At 55.8% G+C, this 18,971-nt stretch overlaps 1 protein-coding gene across 2 annotated transcripts; it reads left to right on the top strand.

The window, feature by feature from the left end:
* Window positions 1–1,020: 1,020 nt before the first annotated feature.
* On the top strand, window positions 1,021–17,511 carry Pank4 (pantothenate kinase 4 (inactive)). Of its 2 annotated transcripts, XM_021655457.2 has the most exons (19): window positions 1,021–1,157; window positions 5,631–5,713; window positions 6,090–6,304; window positions 6,536–6,719; window positions 6,966–7,058; window positions 7,414–7,567; window positions 7,946–8,127; window positions 8,677–8,758; window positions 8,991–9,091; window positions 11,235–11,390; window positions 12,892–13,004; window positions 13,198–13,285; window positions 13,806–13,957; window positions 14,724–14,779; window positions 14,975–15,024; window positions 15,481–15,585; window positions 16,004–16,104; window positions 16,236–16,304; window positions 17,069–17,511. In XM_021655457.2, exons 1-19 carry the CDS (start codon window positions 1,034–1,036, stop codon window positions 17,280–17,282), a joined length of 2,322 nt encoding a protein of 773 aa, XP_021511132.1. In that variant the 5' UTR covers window positions 1,021–1,033; the 3' UTR covers window positions 17,283–17,511. The 2 variants fall into 2 exon arrangements, with proteins under 2 accessions (XP_021511132.1, XP_060234909.1); XM_060378926.1 differs by lacking the exons at window positions 1,021–1,157; window positions 5,631–5,713; window positions 6,090–6,304; ... (2 more) ...; window positions 7,414–7,567; window positions 7,946–8,127 and having other exon boundaries at window positions 8,952–9,091.
* The last annotated feature ends 1,460 nt before the right edge of the window (window positions 17,512–18,971 follow it).

Below are 18,971 nucleotides of genomic sequence, written 5' to 3'. Positions count from 1 at the left end.
GCTGAGCCCCCAGATAGAGCAAGCAAGGACACAGAGCCTCCGTCTCTACTCATGTTGCTCACCACAGGAGCAGCACCACATTTGTGAATAGGGGAGGAGGCCAACTGCCCTTTCGGAGTGCCCCTCTAAACACAGGCCAGGCATACCCCACTGACAGGGCCGAGCTGCTGTGTCACCCTCAGGAGGAGCCCTGCCACCCTGGGGCAGGCTCTCCCACCAGGAGCATGTCCACCCTGTTGGCAGGCACGGAAAAGGCTGCCTCGTCCCTGAATGGATCCGGATACAAGGCTGCTGAGTCTGTGCGCTGCCTCAGCCCTGTGCTCCAGAAGCCTGCCAGTGCGCAAGCGGCCGCCTACAGGCAGAACCCGAGAGCAGATATTAAGTTACAAGATGGGCTTCTTGGGGACACAGCGCTTGCTCTCAAGGGACTTGAGTCAGCAGTCACTCCAGATCACCTCTGCTTTGTAGCCCTGGCCCCTCTTCCAGGAACCCTTTCCTCCTTCCCCCCTGTTCTTCCTGCAGATTGCCTTTACAGTGCCCATCCCCCCCCCGCAGACACATACCTCCCCCACATATCCCCTCCCCCATGGCTGGGCACTCTTCGAGTGTAGGGTCCTTAAAACCACTCCAATTCACATGGGAGTGTTAGCGTTGACGGTCCCACGTCTGTGGAAAACCAGGATGTTGGGTCACCCTAGCAGGAATCACAGCAGAACCAACCTCACAGGAGGAGGGCGCCAGACCCAGGCGGTCTGAAAGCGGGATCCGCAGGCTCAACACAACTTAGCAACTAGCCAGCTCAGAGAAAGAACGACATTCCAGAAGCTTTGTGTTGGTAGTTTGGAGAATAACAGCCCTTCCGCCCGCAGTCCCGCTTCTAGGACACTCGGCTGGGATGGTCACGAGGCGCGAGCTCCAGCACAGGCGGAGGGGGCGGTGTCTTATTAGCATAATTTATGCACGCGGTCGTTTAGCAGTCAATTATATGCGCATATATCTCCATGGCTGATGAGGCTGGCCGGGCACTTTCAAAATGGCGGAGCGTGGAGCGAGTGGCGGCGGGAGCGGCGGGGACAGTCTGGACAAGAGCATCACGCTGCCCCCCGACGAGATCTTCCGCAACCTGGAGAACGCCAAGCGCTTCGCCATTGATATAGGTAGCCACGCACCCGGTATCCGAGCGGGCAGCCAGAGCAGCGGGCGCGGGCAACCAGCGGGGGTGGCGGGAAGGACGAAGGGCGGGGGCACGGGCCATGCGCACAGCCTCACGGGTCGCCGCACAGCCGCCTGGGACTTGTAGTGTGTGCAGCGTCGAGTTGTGGGATCGAGCCGGCTTTCGGACTTCAGCTCCCGGTAGGCGCCGCGCGGGTGGAGCAGGGCACGTCGGGCCTCGTAGTCCGCGCAGCGCCGGCCGATTGTGAGGGGTTCGTGGGGGAACGGGAGGGGTGAATTGTCTCGGGGGTCCTAGTTTGCTCAGAATTCCCGGAGGTTTGGCCGAGCATGGCCCTGCGGCACAGTCCGCCGGAGCTCCGGCTTCCCAGGCAGCGATCGAGACTGGGGCCTGGAGCTCAGCTGCTCCGTGGCTTTGGGCGCCCGCAACTGTCTCCTGCGGCCGCCGCCTCCCGCGTGCCTGGTGGTTGACCTCCCTGCCAACCCTCTACAGGCCCGCGTTGGGCTGCCTCCTGCCCCTAACAAGTCCGCGGGGAGGTTCTGTCATAGCCCCTGTGTTCAGACGTGGAGACCAAGACACAGAAAAACGGCTAGTTTTCTCCGGGGTCTTTCGATCTGTAGATAGCAGAGCTAGGACGGGAGCTGCCTAACCCCCAAGCACTCCGCTGTGCATCCTGTCATTGGGGAGCCGTGCACCCATCTGCTTGCTGGCGTTTTGCCTGTGTGCCTTTTGATAGCAGCGTGGTCCGTGAGGCCCCGCACAGCAAGCAGGGCAGCACCCGCTGTCTTGGACTTACTCTGTGAATGTGTGGGTGTGCTGCTGGCAAGATTCTCTGTTGAATGTGTTCACTGCCCTCTTGCTTTTGGGTTGTCTCTCTGAGGTACTTTTTCTTGTGGGGAATGGACAGTGGATAAAAAGCAAAGATGGCCTGCTCTGTGCTCCGACTTTATTAAGGGTCAGTGTAGGCTGCTGATGGGGCGTAGGCACCAGTATTTTCGAGTAACACTTGAGATAACTTAATGACTGGCTGTGTATTGGGCTGGAAGTGGAGAGCTTGCAGGCCCAGCAGTGGGGACTGGCCACTACCCGACTTCTCCAAAGGCCCTAAAGCAGCTGTTCCCAGGCTTCTGAAACCTTCACTGCAGGGCTAGGTTTTGTGCTTTGCCCTGTGGTCTTACACTGGTTCGTTGGGAAGAAAGCAAAATTAAATATGTCTTGAAAGCAAATGAAATTGATTTTTAAACATCCATCAGGCAGTTGAGAAATTAGGGTTCACCTTGGATAATCTATGTGGCTCCCAGAGACCATTTAACCAATAGCCGTAAGGCATGAGCTGTAGTGGAGGGGTGCTGTCAGACCAAAGGCGCTGAGACCAGACACAGGCCACCTTGACGAAAGGGCACTGCAGGGGCATGTTCGGTGTTGGTTTCACTTCTGCCAGCCTGCATCCAGGATCTGAGTGTAGGACATGCTTATTGTCCCTGTGGACAGACCCCCCCCCATCCTCCCCTCTACCTTCTGATGGGAGATCACAACTCCAGATGGGGTCAATAGCTCAGACACCTACAAAACTTGTCAGTGTTGTTAAAAACAGACTTCTCCTGTTTCCTCTCCGCTCACTATGTCTCTGGATCCAGGCAGCCTCAGCTGTTCTGTGTTGTTGGCCAGGTCCTTTCCTTTCTTGGATGGGGACACTGATGTCAGCCGGGTTGATTCACTTCTGGACACACAGGCAGTGGGAAGGGCACCCAGGTCCGAAGAGACTGGGGGTAGTAAATGATGGGCTGTCTCGCCCTTCCCTGGTGCTGTGGTATGCATGTGAAAGTCAGAGGACAGCTTGATGGGAGTCTTCTTCCACCGGGTGCGTCCTGGGGATCAAATTCAAGTCCTCACATTGACAGCAAGCACCGTTTCTCCCTGACCCATCTCACCGGCTCCCTCTAATTTCTGATGAATTGTTTAAAATATGTCTCCGTCCATTTGCACAGTCTTGTCCTCTAGGAAACAGTGCATCCTCAGAGGTGAATTAGACAAGCATCTAGAATCAGACAAGCCTGAACATAGGCTAGGATTGAGGGCAGGAAAGAGGGATCAGGAGGCTTGGGACTACGGCCAGGGATGAGAGTAAGCTCATACACTCACTAAAGCAAACACGCCTCTCTGTGCCCTGACAAAGCAAGGCTCCATGATGGTCATCTTGCTGGGACAGGACAGACCTCAGTGTGTCAGTTTCACTGAGGGGAGAGCTCTGGCCTCCAGGCATCCTGGTTGCATGTCTGTAAATTTGAGTGTCTGCTCTCTAGTAGTCCCGGAGGATTACTCACAGCTTAAGCTTGGAGATAACTTAGCCATCTTACTGTACTACCTAGAGACTGCTGCCTGGTCAGGCCTCTGAGAGGTGCAGCAGTGGTGTGCTGAGATTCCAGTTCCCCAGGTGTCACTTGAGGGCAGCTGCAACTACAAGCTGGAAAGTGCCTTTTCTGCCTGCAGGGGCTTGTCCCTGCCATTTGGAACTCTGGGCAGATTTCCCTGGAGTGTATGGCTCACGTGGACAGAGGCCTATGCCTTTCCTGGAGAACAGAGGGTGGCTGTGTGCATCGTTCTGCGGGTGCAGGGCTCTGGGAAGGTGTCAAGAGCCTGCCTGACTCCAGGTGTGTGATTGATGCACACCCTTAATCCCAGCACTTGGGAGGCAGAAGCAGGTGGATCTCCAGGTTCGAGGCCAGCTTGGGCTACATAGTGAGTTCCAGGACAGCCAAGGCTACATAGTGAGACCCTTCCTCAAACACTGAAGGAATTGGATAGACAGTACAGAGCACTGACTGTTCTTTAAAAGGACCCAGGTTCAGTTCCAAGCACATACGGTGGCTAGCAAGCATCTGTAACTCCATTTACACAGGGATCAGGTGCCTTCTTCTGGCCTCCACACTGCATGGATGTGGTGCCCAGGCATTTATTTATTCAAGACATAAACTAAACTAAAAAGACATATACATAAAGTAAACAGGAAATCTCAAAAATTAAAAAAGACATAAAAATAAAATCTTTAAAAGTCAGCAAAGAAAAGAGCCTGGGCCTGGTGTGAGCCTTTGACCTCCTCTGGCTGCTTCTGGCGTGTTGGCTCCTCCATCAGCCCGGAGAGTCCTGGAGGCCAAGGCCCATGCTCTGACCCTGGTATCTGGTGCCGTGTGTTGCCCGCCCTGCTATGTTAAGATGGGAGGTCAGGTGTGATCGGTCGGTTTACTTGGAGCCTGTCAGGATCGGGGCTTGAGACTGCATGGTGTTCAGTGTTGGACCCCACATGTGCAGGCCAGTGCAGGCAGAGCTACATCCTAGCCCTCTATTGTAGAATGTTTTTCAACTCCTCATACATATATCTTGTATATGATACTTCCCCACATGTTCCCCCTTATGCCCCTCCTTCCTTTCATTAGCCTTTGTCTCTGTAGATGGTGTTACTTCTTTTATGTTGAATGCCTATGTACATATATGTTATATGTACCTATGTAAAATCTAGGAATCATAAATAAGAGGAATACAAATTTGTCTTTCTGAGACTGCCTTAATGTATTTCATACAATCCTCTCCATTTGCTTCCATTTTCCTGCAAATGACATACTTCATTCTTCTTATAGCTGGAAAAAAAATTTCATGTATAAGTATACACATTTTCATCTTGTCCTCTGTCCCTCAGCCCACATTTTATTTTTCATTGTGAGGCAGGAGCCCACTCAGCTGCCTGAGCTAGCCTTATACTGTGATCCTCCTGCCTCTGCCTCCAGGTAGCTGGGATTACGGGTCTGCACCAGCAGGCCTGGCTGGGTAACTGAGCATTTGGAGAGAAGTGGTCAGAGAATGACCTCAGGCTGTTCAGGCCCTTCCGCCTTTTGTCTCTAATTGGCCTGGAGCTTTACCGAGTAGGCTAGACTGGCTGGTGAGGGAGCCCTAGAAATTTGTCTGCCTTTTCCTCCCATTTTGTGATCACTGGGATAATAAGCATATACCACTACCCCATGGGTTTGGGGGGTCTGAATTCAGCCCCTCACAGTTGCAAGGATAATGCTTTATCAACTGAGCCCCTCCTCAGCCCTTAAAAACTAAATTTTCTTAAAAGCTGGCAACAGCTGAGTGCACTTGGAGGCAGATTGGCTCCCTTTCTGCTTTAGGGCTTTGTGAGTATGGGAAGGGAAACCTTGAACTCAGATCAGTTAAAAATCTGCAGGGCCATAGAACCTGTGAAGAAAAAATGCTCCCACAGGGTGATTATATCTGTGCTCATCTGTGCCCACTGGGATCTTAAGTTCACATAGCACCAAGCACCTTGTCCACAGACTCAGTGTTCAAGGAGGAGGCTATCTGTGGAAGCATGAGAGGGCCCCCTGTGAGCTCACAGGGGGTGGAGTCAAGGTCTCCTTTGTCCTCTTCTGAACTTTGCCTGGTTTTTGTCTTCTCCTTGTAGGTGGATCATTGACCAAGTTGGCATACTATTCCACTGTACAGCACAAAGTGGCCAAAGTGAGGTCTTTTGACCACCCAGGAAAGGTGGGTAGGGCGGTGTGCCAGTGGAGGTGGTCAGGATGGCTGCTTCCCTCTGGCCTCGGACCTCATGCTGTCACTTTCGTTTGTTGTCCCCTGCTCTTGACACATGTCAGCACTGTGTTCCTGGAGGTGATTGCTCTTCCCTGACTCGTGTGTAGTTTTCCTACCCGTGGAGGGCTCACCTCCCCTTCCACTGCTCCTTGTTCAGTGCCCTTCTCTGAGGGTCTGGGCTACCGAGGCCTCTTTCCCTGCCTGCTGTGTCTGCCTTGGCCCAAGCTCACACCAGGGATTTTCATGTCACAGGCAGTGAATGCCTGATATGCTGGCCAGGCTGCCCAGGGCCCTCCTTGCCTCTTGAAGACTTTTGAACTCTTTCCAGGACATGGAGCAGGACCACGAGCCTCCCTATGAGGTCTCAGTTCAGGAGGAGATCACAGCACGCCTGCACTTCATCAAGTTTGAGAACGCCTACATGGAGGCCTGCCTGGACTTCATCAGAGACCACCTTGTTAATACTGAGACCAAGGTCATCCAGGCCACCGGGGGTGGAGCCTACAAGTTCAAGGACCTCATCGAGCAGAAGCTGCGCCTCAAGTGTGTGGGACCTCACCTGTAGTACCCTGTTGTGGGGGGTGGGGGGAGGCCCTGCACACTGCTGCTGTGTGTGGGTGTTGCCTTGGTGTCATTGCAAGCATCAAGCCTGTCAAGAACAGAAGCTAAAGCTTGGCCATGCCGGGGACCACGTGGACACAGTCTGGCTGCTCTGTGCTGTGTCCCAGCAGATGCACGTGGTTGACTCTGGTGACTTGGTTTCTTCATTTGCAGGGTGGACAAAGAGGATGTAATGACCTGCTTGATTAAGGGGTGCAACTTCGTGCTGAAGAACATCCCACATGAGGCCTTCATGTACCAGAAAGACTCAGACCCAGAGTTCCGGTTTCAGATAAATCATCCTAACATCTTCCCCTACCTCCTGGTCAACATTGGCTCCGGAGTCTCCATTGTGAAGGTGAGTCCACAGAAAGAGAGCCGAATGACTCCACACCCGCTAGCTACGTACATGCTGTGTCACAGCCGTCACGGGGCAGAGGGACTGGTTTGACGCTTGCATCAGTGCATCAGTGCCGCCCTGGGCTCAATTGGAAGAGTATGGCAGAAGCTCCTGGGAAGGGCGTGGTGGCCCTGACCGCAACACCCTAGCAGCCTATGTGGCCTGCAGCCCGATGCCTGATACACCTGCCCTGCTCTTCCTCAGGTGGAGACAGAGGACCGGTTCGAGTGGGTTGGTGGAAGCTCCATTGGAGGAGGCACCTTCTGGGGGCTCGGGGCTCTGCTCACCAAGACAAAGGTATTCTCTGCAGAGCCTCCGCTTCGTGCAGAAGGCCCTGGCTGCAAGTCTGCAGAAGCTGCTCCCCAGCCTCTGCCCTGGCTCTCGAGAGAGAGGGCTTAAACTCCCGAGACTGAGCTGTTTGCACTGTGAAGGACAAGCGCTCGGAACCACTGGGCTCCACCAGCTCAGTGGTAGAGCATCCTGCCTGCCAGGCAGTGGTGGAGCATCCCGCCTGCCAGCCCCTGCCCTTTCCCCCTGTGCTGGGGGAGGGCCATTCACATCTGACCTAGCTGGCTCCTTTTTGATGTCCAGGGTGGTGAGGGTCTCCCAGCTGCCAGGCCCCTCACTGCCCCGCTCTGCTCTGCCTCCACAGAAGTTTGATGAGCTGCTGCAACTGGCTTCCAGAGGCCGGCATGCCAATGTTGACATGCTGGTACAGGACATTTATGGTGGGGCCCACCAGACCCTAGGGCTGAGTGGCAACCTCATCGCAAGCAGTTTTGGGAAGTCAGCCACTGCTGACAGAGGTAAGTGCTGAGATCTGCCCCTCACAGTGACCCAGGCCTGGCCAGTTTCAGTGCCCAGGGCATCACTGCCCACTGGTGTGGAGAGACAGGTCTCACAGAACCCCTGAGACTGTTCTTGCTGGCCTTTGGGGCTCACCCTCCCAGCGTCCCGCTTTAACTCATCAGAACAATGCCAGATGACTTCCTCAGCCCCTGCTCCCAAGAAAATACAAGCTAGGAAGAGCAGTTAGGACATTGTTTTCTCTTGAAAACAAAGCCTTGTTCATCCAGAATTGAGTCTTACCTCCCATCCCGTAGCTCTGTGCCCTTCCTCCTCCAGCTGTCTGTCACTCGTTGACATAACCCCATACCCTGTCTTTGTTTTCATTTCCCTCTCAGAGTTCTCCAAAGAAGACATGGCCAAGAGCCTGCTGCACATGATCAGCAATGACATTGGGCAGCTCGCCTGCCTCTACGCCAAGCTTCACGGCTTAGACAGGGTCTACTTTGGGGGCTTCTTCATCCGGGGCCACCCTGTGACCATGCGTACCATCACCTACAGCATTAACTTCTTCTCCAAGGTGACTGCAGCCATTTCCTGTCCCTGGGTGCTGGTGTGGGGCCAGCTTTTCCCACTTGCTCCAACATACCCCTGAGGGTCTCCCAAAATGGCGACATGCTGGCCAAAATTCATTTCATGCCCAAGGGGCACATGTAAGGCTCTGGGATGGGACAGTCACAGTTCCTTGCCACCAGGCTCCTTGGGAAGATAAACCTCCACAGGCCACTGGCCCTCCCACCCACCCAGACCTCTGGTCAACTGTACCTTCCTCCTGGTCACTTTGGCATTGAGTGTAAGCCTGTTAGAATGAAGGGCAATCAGGGACTGTCCTTTCATGAGGTGTCTGGGCCGGTGGGGTGCTCCAGATTGGCGCTCAGGATTAGGTAGTTGTAAGGTCAAGGTGGCCTTATGTAGTCAGTCTTCCCTTAGGTTTCTCAGCCAGAGGCCACCCTGTGGCATGCAGGTACCATCCGTTGGCAGGGTATCAGGCAGAAGTTGGTGCGCTGGTGTGCTGGGTCCAGAGTGGATCTGACCAGACACTGACCAAGTTACCTGTGGGCTGGGGCAGGGTGAAGTCCAGGCGCTCTTTCTGAGACATGAAGGCTACCTGGGAGCCATCGGGGCGTTTTTAAAAGGAGCCGAGCAAGACAGTGAGTAGAGTCACTGCACTGAGCAGTGGCAGGCTGTGCAGGAAGTGGCCTGTGCCCTGCTTGGGGCATCTGGGTGGGAGAGTGGGGACCAGGGGGTGGGGCATGAGAAGTCGCAGAACGGGTAACCCCTTAGCGTGTAAATAGACCAGTGATTTTATCCCTTTTCCTCCTCTACTTTCCCCTTTGAATCAAGGGCGAGGCTGACACGGTGACCAGCTTCTCGTTTTTCCAGATCCTAACCAGTACAGCTGGGGTGAGAACTACGCAGCCAGCTCCGGGCTGATGAGCACGTCGCCCGAGCTGTGCCCGACACAGCGGGCGAGGAGCGGCACAGTGAGTAGCAGGCCCTTCCGGCGCAGCCTGCCCGGCCGTCTCCGCTGTGGCCTCTCAGCGTACACGCTGGTTTTATGTTGAAGGCAGGGGGCCTGAGAGGCTGGTGGCCTGTGCTTAGCACTGAGCTGGCAGCTGCAGGCGAACCGGCAGCAAAAGGGAAGAGTAGGTCTTTGGTCTCGGCTTGCTGCCGACAGCTTTGAGTTTCTTGTTAAGTCTGCTCTCCCTGGAATGTCTTAGACCGTTTCTCAACTTACCACATAGGGTGGAACCCACCGTGACTGTAGCCATTGGGCTTCCCTGCCCAGAGCCAGGCTGAGCACTTTGGAGCTGCGGAGTTAGGAGACCATTAGCTTAGTGAGCCCTCTCGGTGTGGGCCCCTGACAGGCATGTGGCGGCTGGATGCCCGCAGTGATGTAGCTGCCCTTTTACCAGCTTTTGGCCGTCTGATGACTGGCCATGGAGCGATACCATGGGCGTCTAGGAAAGAGCTGGCATGAAGGCCGCTACCTGAAGCAGGAAGAGGCCACCACCCTCAGGACAAGGTTGTCAGCACTGGTGGAAGCGGCTTTTCACTATGGGTGCAGCATCCCTTGTCGTGAGCCCAGGCCTCCCAGCAAGCACATGCTACATGTTCTGTGTACATGTCAATGGCCAGGCCACTCGGGGAGCTGCTGCTCGGAAGTGAACATCTTCCCCCCTTGGTTTTTAATCCATCGAGTGGCTGAGGCCTGCCACGGGGATTCCAAAACGAAGGGAGACGGTGGCACACAAAACCGTCTTGTGTCTGTCCTGGAAGGTGGCCACGTCTTTCTTCGTGGAGCTGGTGATTGGCACTGGCTCACCTGTCCCACAGCGTGGGGCTGCACAGCTGTGCTGGTCACACGGCACAGACAGCCAACGCGCAGCCGATGGGCGGTCGGTTGAGGCTTATATTGCCAAGAGAGATACTAGTAGGCCTGGGAGTCTCTGCCAGGAAAGCCAACTGAGGCCTTGGCAATGGCAAGACCTATAGAGTGGGAATGTGGTTGTGTATTCACCAGGAACACGAGCCTGGAGTGCTGTGCATCCCTGTGTGTAGAGAGCACTAAGGCTGGGGTGCTCGGTGGTGGGCCACGGTTGATAGCGGTGACCCCTGCCCATTTCTGGTCATTTTGGAATTTCCCAGGCCTTTCTTGAAACCTTGCCACCTGTATGTGTTCCCAGGTTTTACAAGCATTTGTCCCTGTGGTACTGTGAGCCTTAACTCAGAATTCATGCTCAGTCATTACAGCTGAAACCCCCTGGCTGAAGGGGCTTGACTTCAGGGCTGTGGTGTGGCTGAGAGACACCTGAGGTCACAGAGAGCTGGCCTTGGAGCAGAGGTCACGCTTAGGCTGCCTCTGTCTTTTGATAGTTTCCAGGCCCAGAGCTGCTGCTGGGCATGAATAGCACGGCCTTGCCTCACTGCTGTGCATACGCTGTTTCTGCTGCTCTCACCTTCAGCAGTGGTTGCAGACACAATCACAGGCTTGCTGCTGTGCCTGTGGGCACATGTGGCTGCCTAACGTCCTGTCTTGCTGGTTGCCTCAGGGCCAGAGTATGAGGAGCAGCCCTGTAGTGCGGTGCAGACGCGTCAGCTGGACAGGGCGGAGGCCAGGGTGTGTGTGGGCAGTGAGCTGGCCAGGCAGAACTGAAAGCCTCAGGAGCACTGGGCTCTTAGCTTTGTAATGCAGGTGTGCGTGTGTACGTATACAGATACATACATACATTCTCACACACACATGCACACTGAGCAGCAGGAGTAGGGCTGATTGAGAACTGTAGCTCAGGCTGAGTGTTGGGAGGAAAACAGCAGGAGCTGGTTCGGAGCAGCAGAGGGAGCGTCAGGCGCCCAGCTTAGGAGCGTCAGGCTGCTGAGGAATTCAGGGTGACCACCAAGGGATGTGGCTCAGGGAGAGGTGGGGCTGATCTGAAGCTCTTAAGAGGAGACCCACTTCACAGCCAAGCAGTGGGCTGAATCCAGGAGGTCTGGCTGGTGGCTTCGAGAAGAGGCTCCAAAACGAGGCAGGTGGGAGCTATTTCATTCGTGTTGAAAGCCAGAGCTTGCACCGGTCTTGTGGTCTTTTCTGACAGTAATGTTTCCATCAACCTCTTTCTGTCCTAGTTTGACCTCCTGGAGATGGACCGGCTCGAGAGGCCACTGGTCAACCTGCCCCTCCTTCTGGACCCATCCTCCTACGTGCCTGACACGGTGGACCTGACAGATGACGCTCTGGCCCGCCAGTACTGGCTCACATGCTTTGAGGAGGCCCTGGACGGGGTGAGGCTCCAAGCTGTAGCTGGTGGAGACCGTGGGGTCGCCCAAGCACCTAGGCGGCTGCAGCGCTTCCCCGGCTCCATGCCTGTGAGGGCCACCGGGGGAATGAAGGCGGAAAGGGGCAGGGATACCTTCCAGAGTCTTGTGGTCTTAGCAAGTAAAGAATATTCCTGCCCCAGGAGGAGTGTGCTGGGGTGAGGCATGTTTTAGCGAAAAGCTTCTGCTGAGCAGCACACGCCGTTACTGTTTGCCGTCACACACACCTGTTTGCTTTTGGCATGTCTTTAGAGAGAGGGTCTTCCTTTGTAGCCCAGGCTGGATTGAAATTCCCTGTGTAGCCCAGGCTTGCCTCAGACTCAAGCTCCTTCTCCTCAGCTTCTGAGTGCTGGGATTATAGTGGCCTGTGCCACCAAGCCAGGCACCTGTTCTGATTTTGGCATGAAAAGGATTATGTGTTGCCTTGTGGGACCTCTCCTCTGTTCATTGTTTTCTGTCTCTGTGTAGGGATCTGACAGACAGGGTAGGAAGAACTTCTTTTCGCTCACACCTTCAGAGATTTCAGCCTATGCTCTGCCTCACCACAAAGCCCCCTGTAGACCTGTGGTGAGGCAGAGCATTGCCGAGACAGGGCACAATTGAGCAAAGCTGTTCTCTCTGTGGCACCAAGAAGCAGAGGAGGGGTTGGGAGGGGCCAGGGCTGGTGTGGTGGTACATGCCTTTGCTCCCAGCACTCAGGAGGCAGAGACAGGCAGATCTTAATGAGTCTGAGGCCAGTCTGGTCTCCATAGGGAGTTCAAAGCCAACCAGGGCTACATAGTAAGCTCTCATCTTGATAAATACATATGTGTGTGCGCACACACACTTCAAGGCAAGCCCCTAATGACCACTTCCTCGGGCAGGCTCCGCCTCCCTTGTTCTACTTCCCAACAGTCTCAGTATTTTCAGTCAATGATGAGCTCTTCTTGCCTTCCAAAGGCCCCCTCTGAACGTTGCTTGTATCAGGGACCAAGCCTTCAGTACAAGGCCTGTTTTGGGCCACTTTTCCCTTGTGCATCTTCTACCCTTCCCAAAGCCAGCACTGTAAGGGGGAGCCGGCTTCTGGGAGGCATCGGCCTGCAGCTGGTAAACTTTGAGCTCAGGCACGCTGGAAGGTTGTGGCCACAGTAGGATGCTCAACCCTCTTCCAGACATCTGGGCATACACTGAGTATACTGGATATACAGTGGGTATACACTGGGTATACCCTTATGTCCTCTTGGTGGACCTAAGTCAGAGCCTCCTGTCTCCTGCCTCCCAGAGCAGCAGCAGGATGCTTGTCATGGGTGTCGTCTTTAAAAGCTGAAGCACAAAGGCTCTCACCATTCCTGTGGTTCTAGCTGCACACATGTGCTCCGGCAAAGCTGGGCAAGGTCCCACCAGCCTGTGCCTGCCTAGAGCTGTTCCTGCCTCTGAGGAATTTGCCCAGGGCCAGGGCAGAGCTTCTTTGACCCTCTGCTGTTGGCAGGTGGTGAAGCGAGCTGTGGCCAGCCAGCCAGAATCCATAGACGCAGCTGAGAGGGCAGAGAAGTTCCGGCAGAAGTACTGGGGAAAACTGCAGACGCTTCGGCAGCAGCCCTTGTGAGTCCCATGACCAGGCTAGCCCCTGCCTATGAGCTCCTCACGGAGGTGTTCCCTTCTTGTTGCGGGGACCAACCGGCCTGGTGGGAGATGAAGCCAGGTGCTGTGGATGTGGCAGGACTCTCGCTGGGCTCTCCTGGGCTCTGGGAGGCCTGTCTTCTTCAGCTGCACTCCATCCTGCTTTTGTCCCCAGTGCTTACGGGACCCTGACTGTGCGCAGCCTGCTGGACACACGGGAGCATTGCCTGAATGAGTTCAACTTCCCAGACCCGTACTCCAAGGTAAGCCACTCGGGCCACAGCTTGGGCGCCCACAGCCAGGTCTGAGCCCACACTGCCTGGTTCTCAGCAGACAGCTGTCCTCAGGAGCTGGGGGGCAGCCACCATAGGCCCGTGCGTTAGCACTCCTCAGGTCTTCGCTAGGAGCGAGGTGCCCCTTGTCTCCTTCTTGTCAGGCCTCTTGTACCTTCCCCACCTACCCACGCACAGTGGCCTCTGGGGGTGCCTGTCCTTGTGCCCTCCTGACTCCGTTTAATCTTGTGGGTCAAAGTGTCTCTGTCTCACCCAACACCATGTAGACATGAGGGCTGCCCCAAATCAGTAAGTAAGCTGGTGCTCCAGTGGCTCAGCCCTCTCAGGAGCGTGACAGCCAGCATCCCCTTCTCCCTGGGCAGTCACTCTTGCATCCTCAGTGAGCCTTCATCACCGGCCTGCAGAGACTACCTTTGAGGCCACAAGGAGTGGAGAGAGCACCCTTCAGGGTGAGCACCAGTAAAGCAGTGTTTGTGTGTCTTCCCCACAGGTGAAGCAGAAAGAAAACGGCCTCGCGCTAAAGTGCTTTCAGAGTGTGACGCGCTCCCTGGACTCCCTAGGCTGGGAAGAGCGGCAGCTGGCCCTGGTGAAGGGGCTGTTAGCCGGGAACGTGTTCGACTGGGGAGCCAAGGCCGTGTCTGAGTACGTGTCTGAGGCCTGCGCACTAGTCCCTTCCTTCTCTCCCGAGGTGTCCTGAACTGGTTCGTTCTGTGGCTGACAATTGCCGTTCTGCCACCAGGCTGTCTAGGCCCACACCCAGCTTGTTTGGGGTCGGCCCTGCATTAACAGTGATGGGCAAGAGCCCGAAGTCACAGGTCTTTGTGCTACTGGAGGTTTTCTGGGCAGGCGCAGATGGTGGTGAGGTAGAGTTGAGCTTTAGAGCTGACATTTCCAGGGTGAGAGTCCAAATTCATTGTTACTAAATACAGCAGGGATTGATGACATGCAGTGTCTGCTGTGGCCAAGATGTCTTACGAAGGCGCTGGCGCTGCTGCACCCTGGGACGAGCATGTTTCTAAGAAGCATCAAGGCTCCTCTCCCGGAGCAGCTGTCGAGTTGCCATCTCCATGCTGGGTCACCTAGGCCTGAGCCTCGCTGGGTGACCATGCCACTTGGCTGGCGTGAGGCCACATTGAAAAGGCTTGTTTACGCCTCACTCTTAGCACAGCTGCCCATGGGAGGCCCCAATGTGGCAGGTAGCTGAGGCTGCCAGTCACAGAAGGAGCCCTCTGCTGCTCTGCGTAGCTCTGAGCTCCGACGCTGAAGGGATTTCCGCTGCTCTGCCTTGAGCTGAGTGTAGGTGCTGCCAGGCCGGCGCAGCCCAGCTGGGAGACACCTCACCAGCTGCTTTGGGCTGGAATGTGTGGTGTGTTTCTTGCTTCATTTCAATGTTTTCTTCTCTGCACAGTGTCCTCGAATCGGACCCCCAGTTTGGGTTTGAAGAAGCAAAGAGAAAATTGCAAGGTACGGACACCACGGGTGCTTGGTGCCCTGGGAGGGTGGGTGGTTGGCTCTTCAGAAGTTAGGCACCAGGGCAGGGCCAACCCCTGGGTGCCGCTAACCATGAGGGCTGAGGGGATGAGCACAGCCTCCCCTTGTTGAAACAAGCACTGACTCCGTGCCTCAGCTTTCCTGACTAGAGTTCCTGTCTCCTCACAGAACGGCCCTGGCTGGTGGATTCCTACACCAAGTGGCTCCAGAGGTTAAAGGTATGTAAGGCGCCTCTGCTTCTGCCCTTGGGGGTTGGAGCACAGAGTCTGGACCTAGCCAAAGAGGGTGGCCACCAAAGGCATTAGGCTTCCTGTGACCTGGTGTAGTACCCCCTCCCCTCCAGTGGCCCGGGACACAGGTATGACCTGTAGCCCGGCATGCAGAGCTCACAAGCTCCCAGCTGAGACTCTAAAGTCTAAAGTCAGGTGTGACTCGGGTATGAGGTTCTGGGTTCCATCCTCAGTACCACAGGAAAAAAGATGTCCTCATTCCTTGCATGACCTCCTGCAGGGACCACTGGCCAGGTCACCTGGCCTGTCCCCGTTGCCTGCCACACTCTGAGACCCTGTGCCCTGACCCAGCCCCCAAAGGGGGTTGGGGGTGTAGAGTACAGTGGTGTGTGAAATGCTTGAATGCATCTGTTCCCAACTGAACGTCCTGGTTTTGTCTTACAGGGGCCCCCTCATAAATGTGCCTTAATTTTCGCAGATAACAGTGGAATAGACATCATTTTGGGAGTCTTCCCCTTTGTCAGGGAGCTACTCTTTAGAGGGACTGAGGTGAGTGAAAAGGCTGGGTGGGTGGGACCCTTCCCCTGGGCTCTCTGCTGTTGGTGGGGTTGGCGTCGCCCTGGGCTTCTGGCGGTGGTCAGAGCTCCTACATTTGTGGCAGGTGAGTGCAGGTGAGGCCACGGAGCACCTGGGCCTGTTGGGTGTGGGCTGTAGTTTAAGGTCTGGGTTCCGTCTGCTTCCTGTTTCCTGGAGAGGCAATTTCCAAGGCTTGGGAAAGGTTCTCCTGATCCAGGAGGCAGGCAGAGGATGGGATGGGAGGCGATAAAGCTTGCTCCGAGCACAGCCCGCCTCTCAGAAGCCACCGAGCTCTGGGATTGTTCAGGGCCCCGCTGCCCAGCAGTTGGCACTGCGGTGAGTTTTGGCCACAGCCCTGTTCTAAAGAGCTGCTGCCCCTCCCCCACCATAGGTCATCTTGGCATGCAACTCAGGCCCTGCCCTGAATGACGTGACGTACAGTGAGTCCCTCATCGTGGCAGAACGCATTGCGGCCATGGACCCTATCATCTGGTAGGTTCTGGCTACCCCTGTGGGCTCAGGCAGGGGTGGGCCTGACAGCTACTGAGAGATTCGCAAAGAAGAGTTCCGAGGGGTCTTCTCAGAGGGCCTCTCCCGGGCCCTGAACACCTGCTTTTCTACAGCTCGGCACTCAGAGAGGATAGGCTGCTGCTGGTGCAGACCGGTTCCAGCTCCCCATGCCTGGATCTCAGGTAACCCAGCTTCCTTCCTCCCACTCTATGCCAAAGCAGCCGAACCGCTGCTTGCTGGTTTGTGGCCCATGTAGCCACTCCTTCCTGTGGCCTGCAGGGCAGATGGGCAGCTGAGGCAGGCTCTAGGCCTTGGGCATTCCTGTAGCAGGGAGCGCCACCCCATCGTCTCCATGGGCCATCAGCGGCCTCACTGCTTTTTAAACATTGATTTACGTGTCATTTACTTACTGTGTGTGTGAGGGCCGCAGCTTGTGTAACGGTCAGGGGACTACTTGCAGGACTTGCCTTTGCTTTTCACCATGTGGGTTCTACGGAACAAACTCAAGCCATCAGGCTGGCGCCTAAAAGTGCCTAAAGCCAAGTTGGGCCTCGTGTGCACACCTTTGATCCCAGCACTCAGGCAGAAGCAGGCGGGTCTTTTGAGTTCAAGGTCTATAAAGTGAGGCCAGGACAGCCAAGGCTACTAAACCCGCTGAGCCATCTTGCTGGCCACACCTTTCAGTGCTTCCTGCAAAGAGCTGCACAGTACTAGACAAAGGAGGTGACAGAAATGTGGGCACTGGGGAAACCTGGCGGCGGCAGGAAGGCCACTGCTGGGAGGCGTGGCTTAGACGTGCCTCAGTTAGCAGGGGCCACCGAGCAAAGATGCCATGCTCTTGCTGGTTCCACCATCAAGGGAACAGGGTTGGTGTCCATGAAAGGGTGTTCAGTGCAGGTTGTGGCCAGTCCCTTGCTTAACCTCACTGTCCCCTTCTTCCCTGAAGCCGCCTAGACAAGGGGCTGGCCGTGCTGGTGCGGGAGCGCGCTGCTGACCTGGTGGTCATCGAGGGAATGGGCCGCGCCATCCACACCAACTATCATGCATCGTTGCGCTGTGAGAGTCTCAAGCTGGCGGTGGTGAAGAACGCATGGCTGGCTGAGCGGCTAGGTGGCCAGCTCTTCAGTGTCATCTTCAAATATGAGGTTCCCACCAACTGAGAGGCCAGCTCTGCCTGCCCGTCCCTCGTCAGGAGCGTGATTTACTTCGAGGGGCCTGTGTCCACACCAGAGCATTGATACTGTGCTTCTGTGACAGTGCGTGTACCAGAGCCGCCCAACCCAGCATTTGTCCTGTGGGGCACTTGTGTTGGAATGTATTTAACTGTTAAATAATCTTTTATATATATATATATACATACATATATATATAAATATATAAATACACACATATTCATCTGGTGAGAAACAGGGCCTGGCACAGTGGGTCTCCCGGAGACCAGATCTGTTTTCTCTGTGCTGCTGAGAAGATGCCCACAGCCCTGAGTGGACTGTGGCAGCCCCAGCTGACCCCCTGAGGCACCTCTGGAGCTACTGAGTGCTGACCTGCCAGTCCTGTCCCATCGCCGCAGGGTCTCGGTGTGTTTCCCCCGCTTCCTGCTTCCTGACTCGGGAGCAAGCGTCAGCGTGTCTGTGCGCTGGGCCAGCCCCCGGCCCCACAGCTCCTCGGGACAGCACGGAACGCTGAGCAGCACTCCTGTGTCAAGAGCTGGTGGAGAGGGAGCTTTGTCATGGAGGACCCTCAAGGGCTCTTGAGGGAGCTGGGCAGAGCCCGGCAACCTGTGTGGGTTTGTTCCTGCGGCTTTGATTCCAGGCCGTGGGGCTTGGCATCTGGGAGTGCTGGGAGAGCAAGGCTCTTGGCCCTTGCTGACCTGATGTGCCGCCAGGGCTGGGTGTGTGCCTGTCCAGCCGTGCAGTGAGGGCGTGTAGAGCTACACAGGTAGGTGTGTTCACAGGAGTGCTGGTGGGGTCCTGCGCGCCAGTTCCCACAGCAGGGCCTTGTTCTTGGTGCCTGAGGCCAACGCTGGCCCGGCAAGTGGAGAGAAGCTGGTCAGCTGAGTGTTACCTGTCATGGTGGCAGCTGCTGCTCTGCCTTCCTCTTCCCCACCGAGATCGCCAGTGGCCAGGCACACACAGGTATGGGCCCATGAAGTGGCAGCCTCGGTAAAGCAATGTGATGGGGCCTAGACCCAGGGTTGTCTAGACTTGCCCACCTACTTTCCCTGCCCCCAGAGGTTTTCAGTGGTCATTTCAGGCCCTACCTGATGTCTTTTTCTGCCCTGGGTGTTCAGGTGGGTCGTAACACCTAGGATTTGTGTGGTGGCAGTCATTCCCTTGCAGACCAGGCATGGGGTGCCTGTAGACAGGTAGAACGGCGGTCTGGCCCTCCCACAGCCACCAGAGGGCAGCAGGTACCACAGTAAGCAACATTCTGGGGTTCTGCAAACTTCAGACTTCGAGGCCAGAGCCCATTTTCCCCCTTCCAGCCTACTTCAAGTCATCAGCTTGGGTGGCTGTTGGGCGCAAGCCAGGGCTCTAATGTCAGAAGTCCCCATTCCTGGACTGGGGTGTGCCCCTTGGTCCCAGCTCAGGTGGGAAAACCCTGCTTGATTAGGCCTGAGGCAGGGCTGGCTGGGTCTTAGAACTGTCTGAACTAGGAAGATGGTCTAGTTTCCATCCCCCGCTTGGGTAACTCCAGGCCCACCTTGGGCGGGGTCACAGTGGCCCCCGGTCTCCCATTTGCCTTAGCTGGGCCTTGAGAAGAGATGAGCAGAAGGTGGTTAGTGCTAGGGCTCTGTGTGCCTAGCGTGTATTTCCCTGGGGGCCTGCCTACGTCCCTTCCTCGGCTAC

This window comes from Meriones unguiculatus, chromosome 3, assembly GCF_030254825.1.
Source record: "Meriones unguiculatus strain TT.TT164.6M chromosome 3, Bangor_MerUng_6.1, whole genome shotgun sequence".
Taxonomy (NCBI): Eukaryota; Metazoa; Chordata; class Mammalia; order Rodentia; family Muridae; genus Meriones; species Meriones unguiculatus.
Note: the sequence above shows the minus strand (reverse complement) of the source record. Positions and strands in the feature narration are given on the sequence as shown.

Coding starts and splice junctions, on each gene's coding strand:
- Pank4 (XM_021655457.2), top strand. CDS start 1,034: ATGGCGGAGCGTGGAGCGAGTGGCGGCGGGAGCGGCGGGGACAGTCTG. Junction 6,720..6,965: donor CCGGAGTCTCCATTGTGAAG/GTGAGTCCACAG, acceptor GCTCTTCCTCAG/GTGGAGACAGAGGACCGGTT. Junction 11,391..12,891: donor TTGAGGAGGCCCTGGACGGG/GTGAGGCTCCAA, acceptor TGCTGTTGGCAG/GTGGTGAAGCGAGCTGTGGC.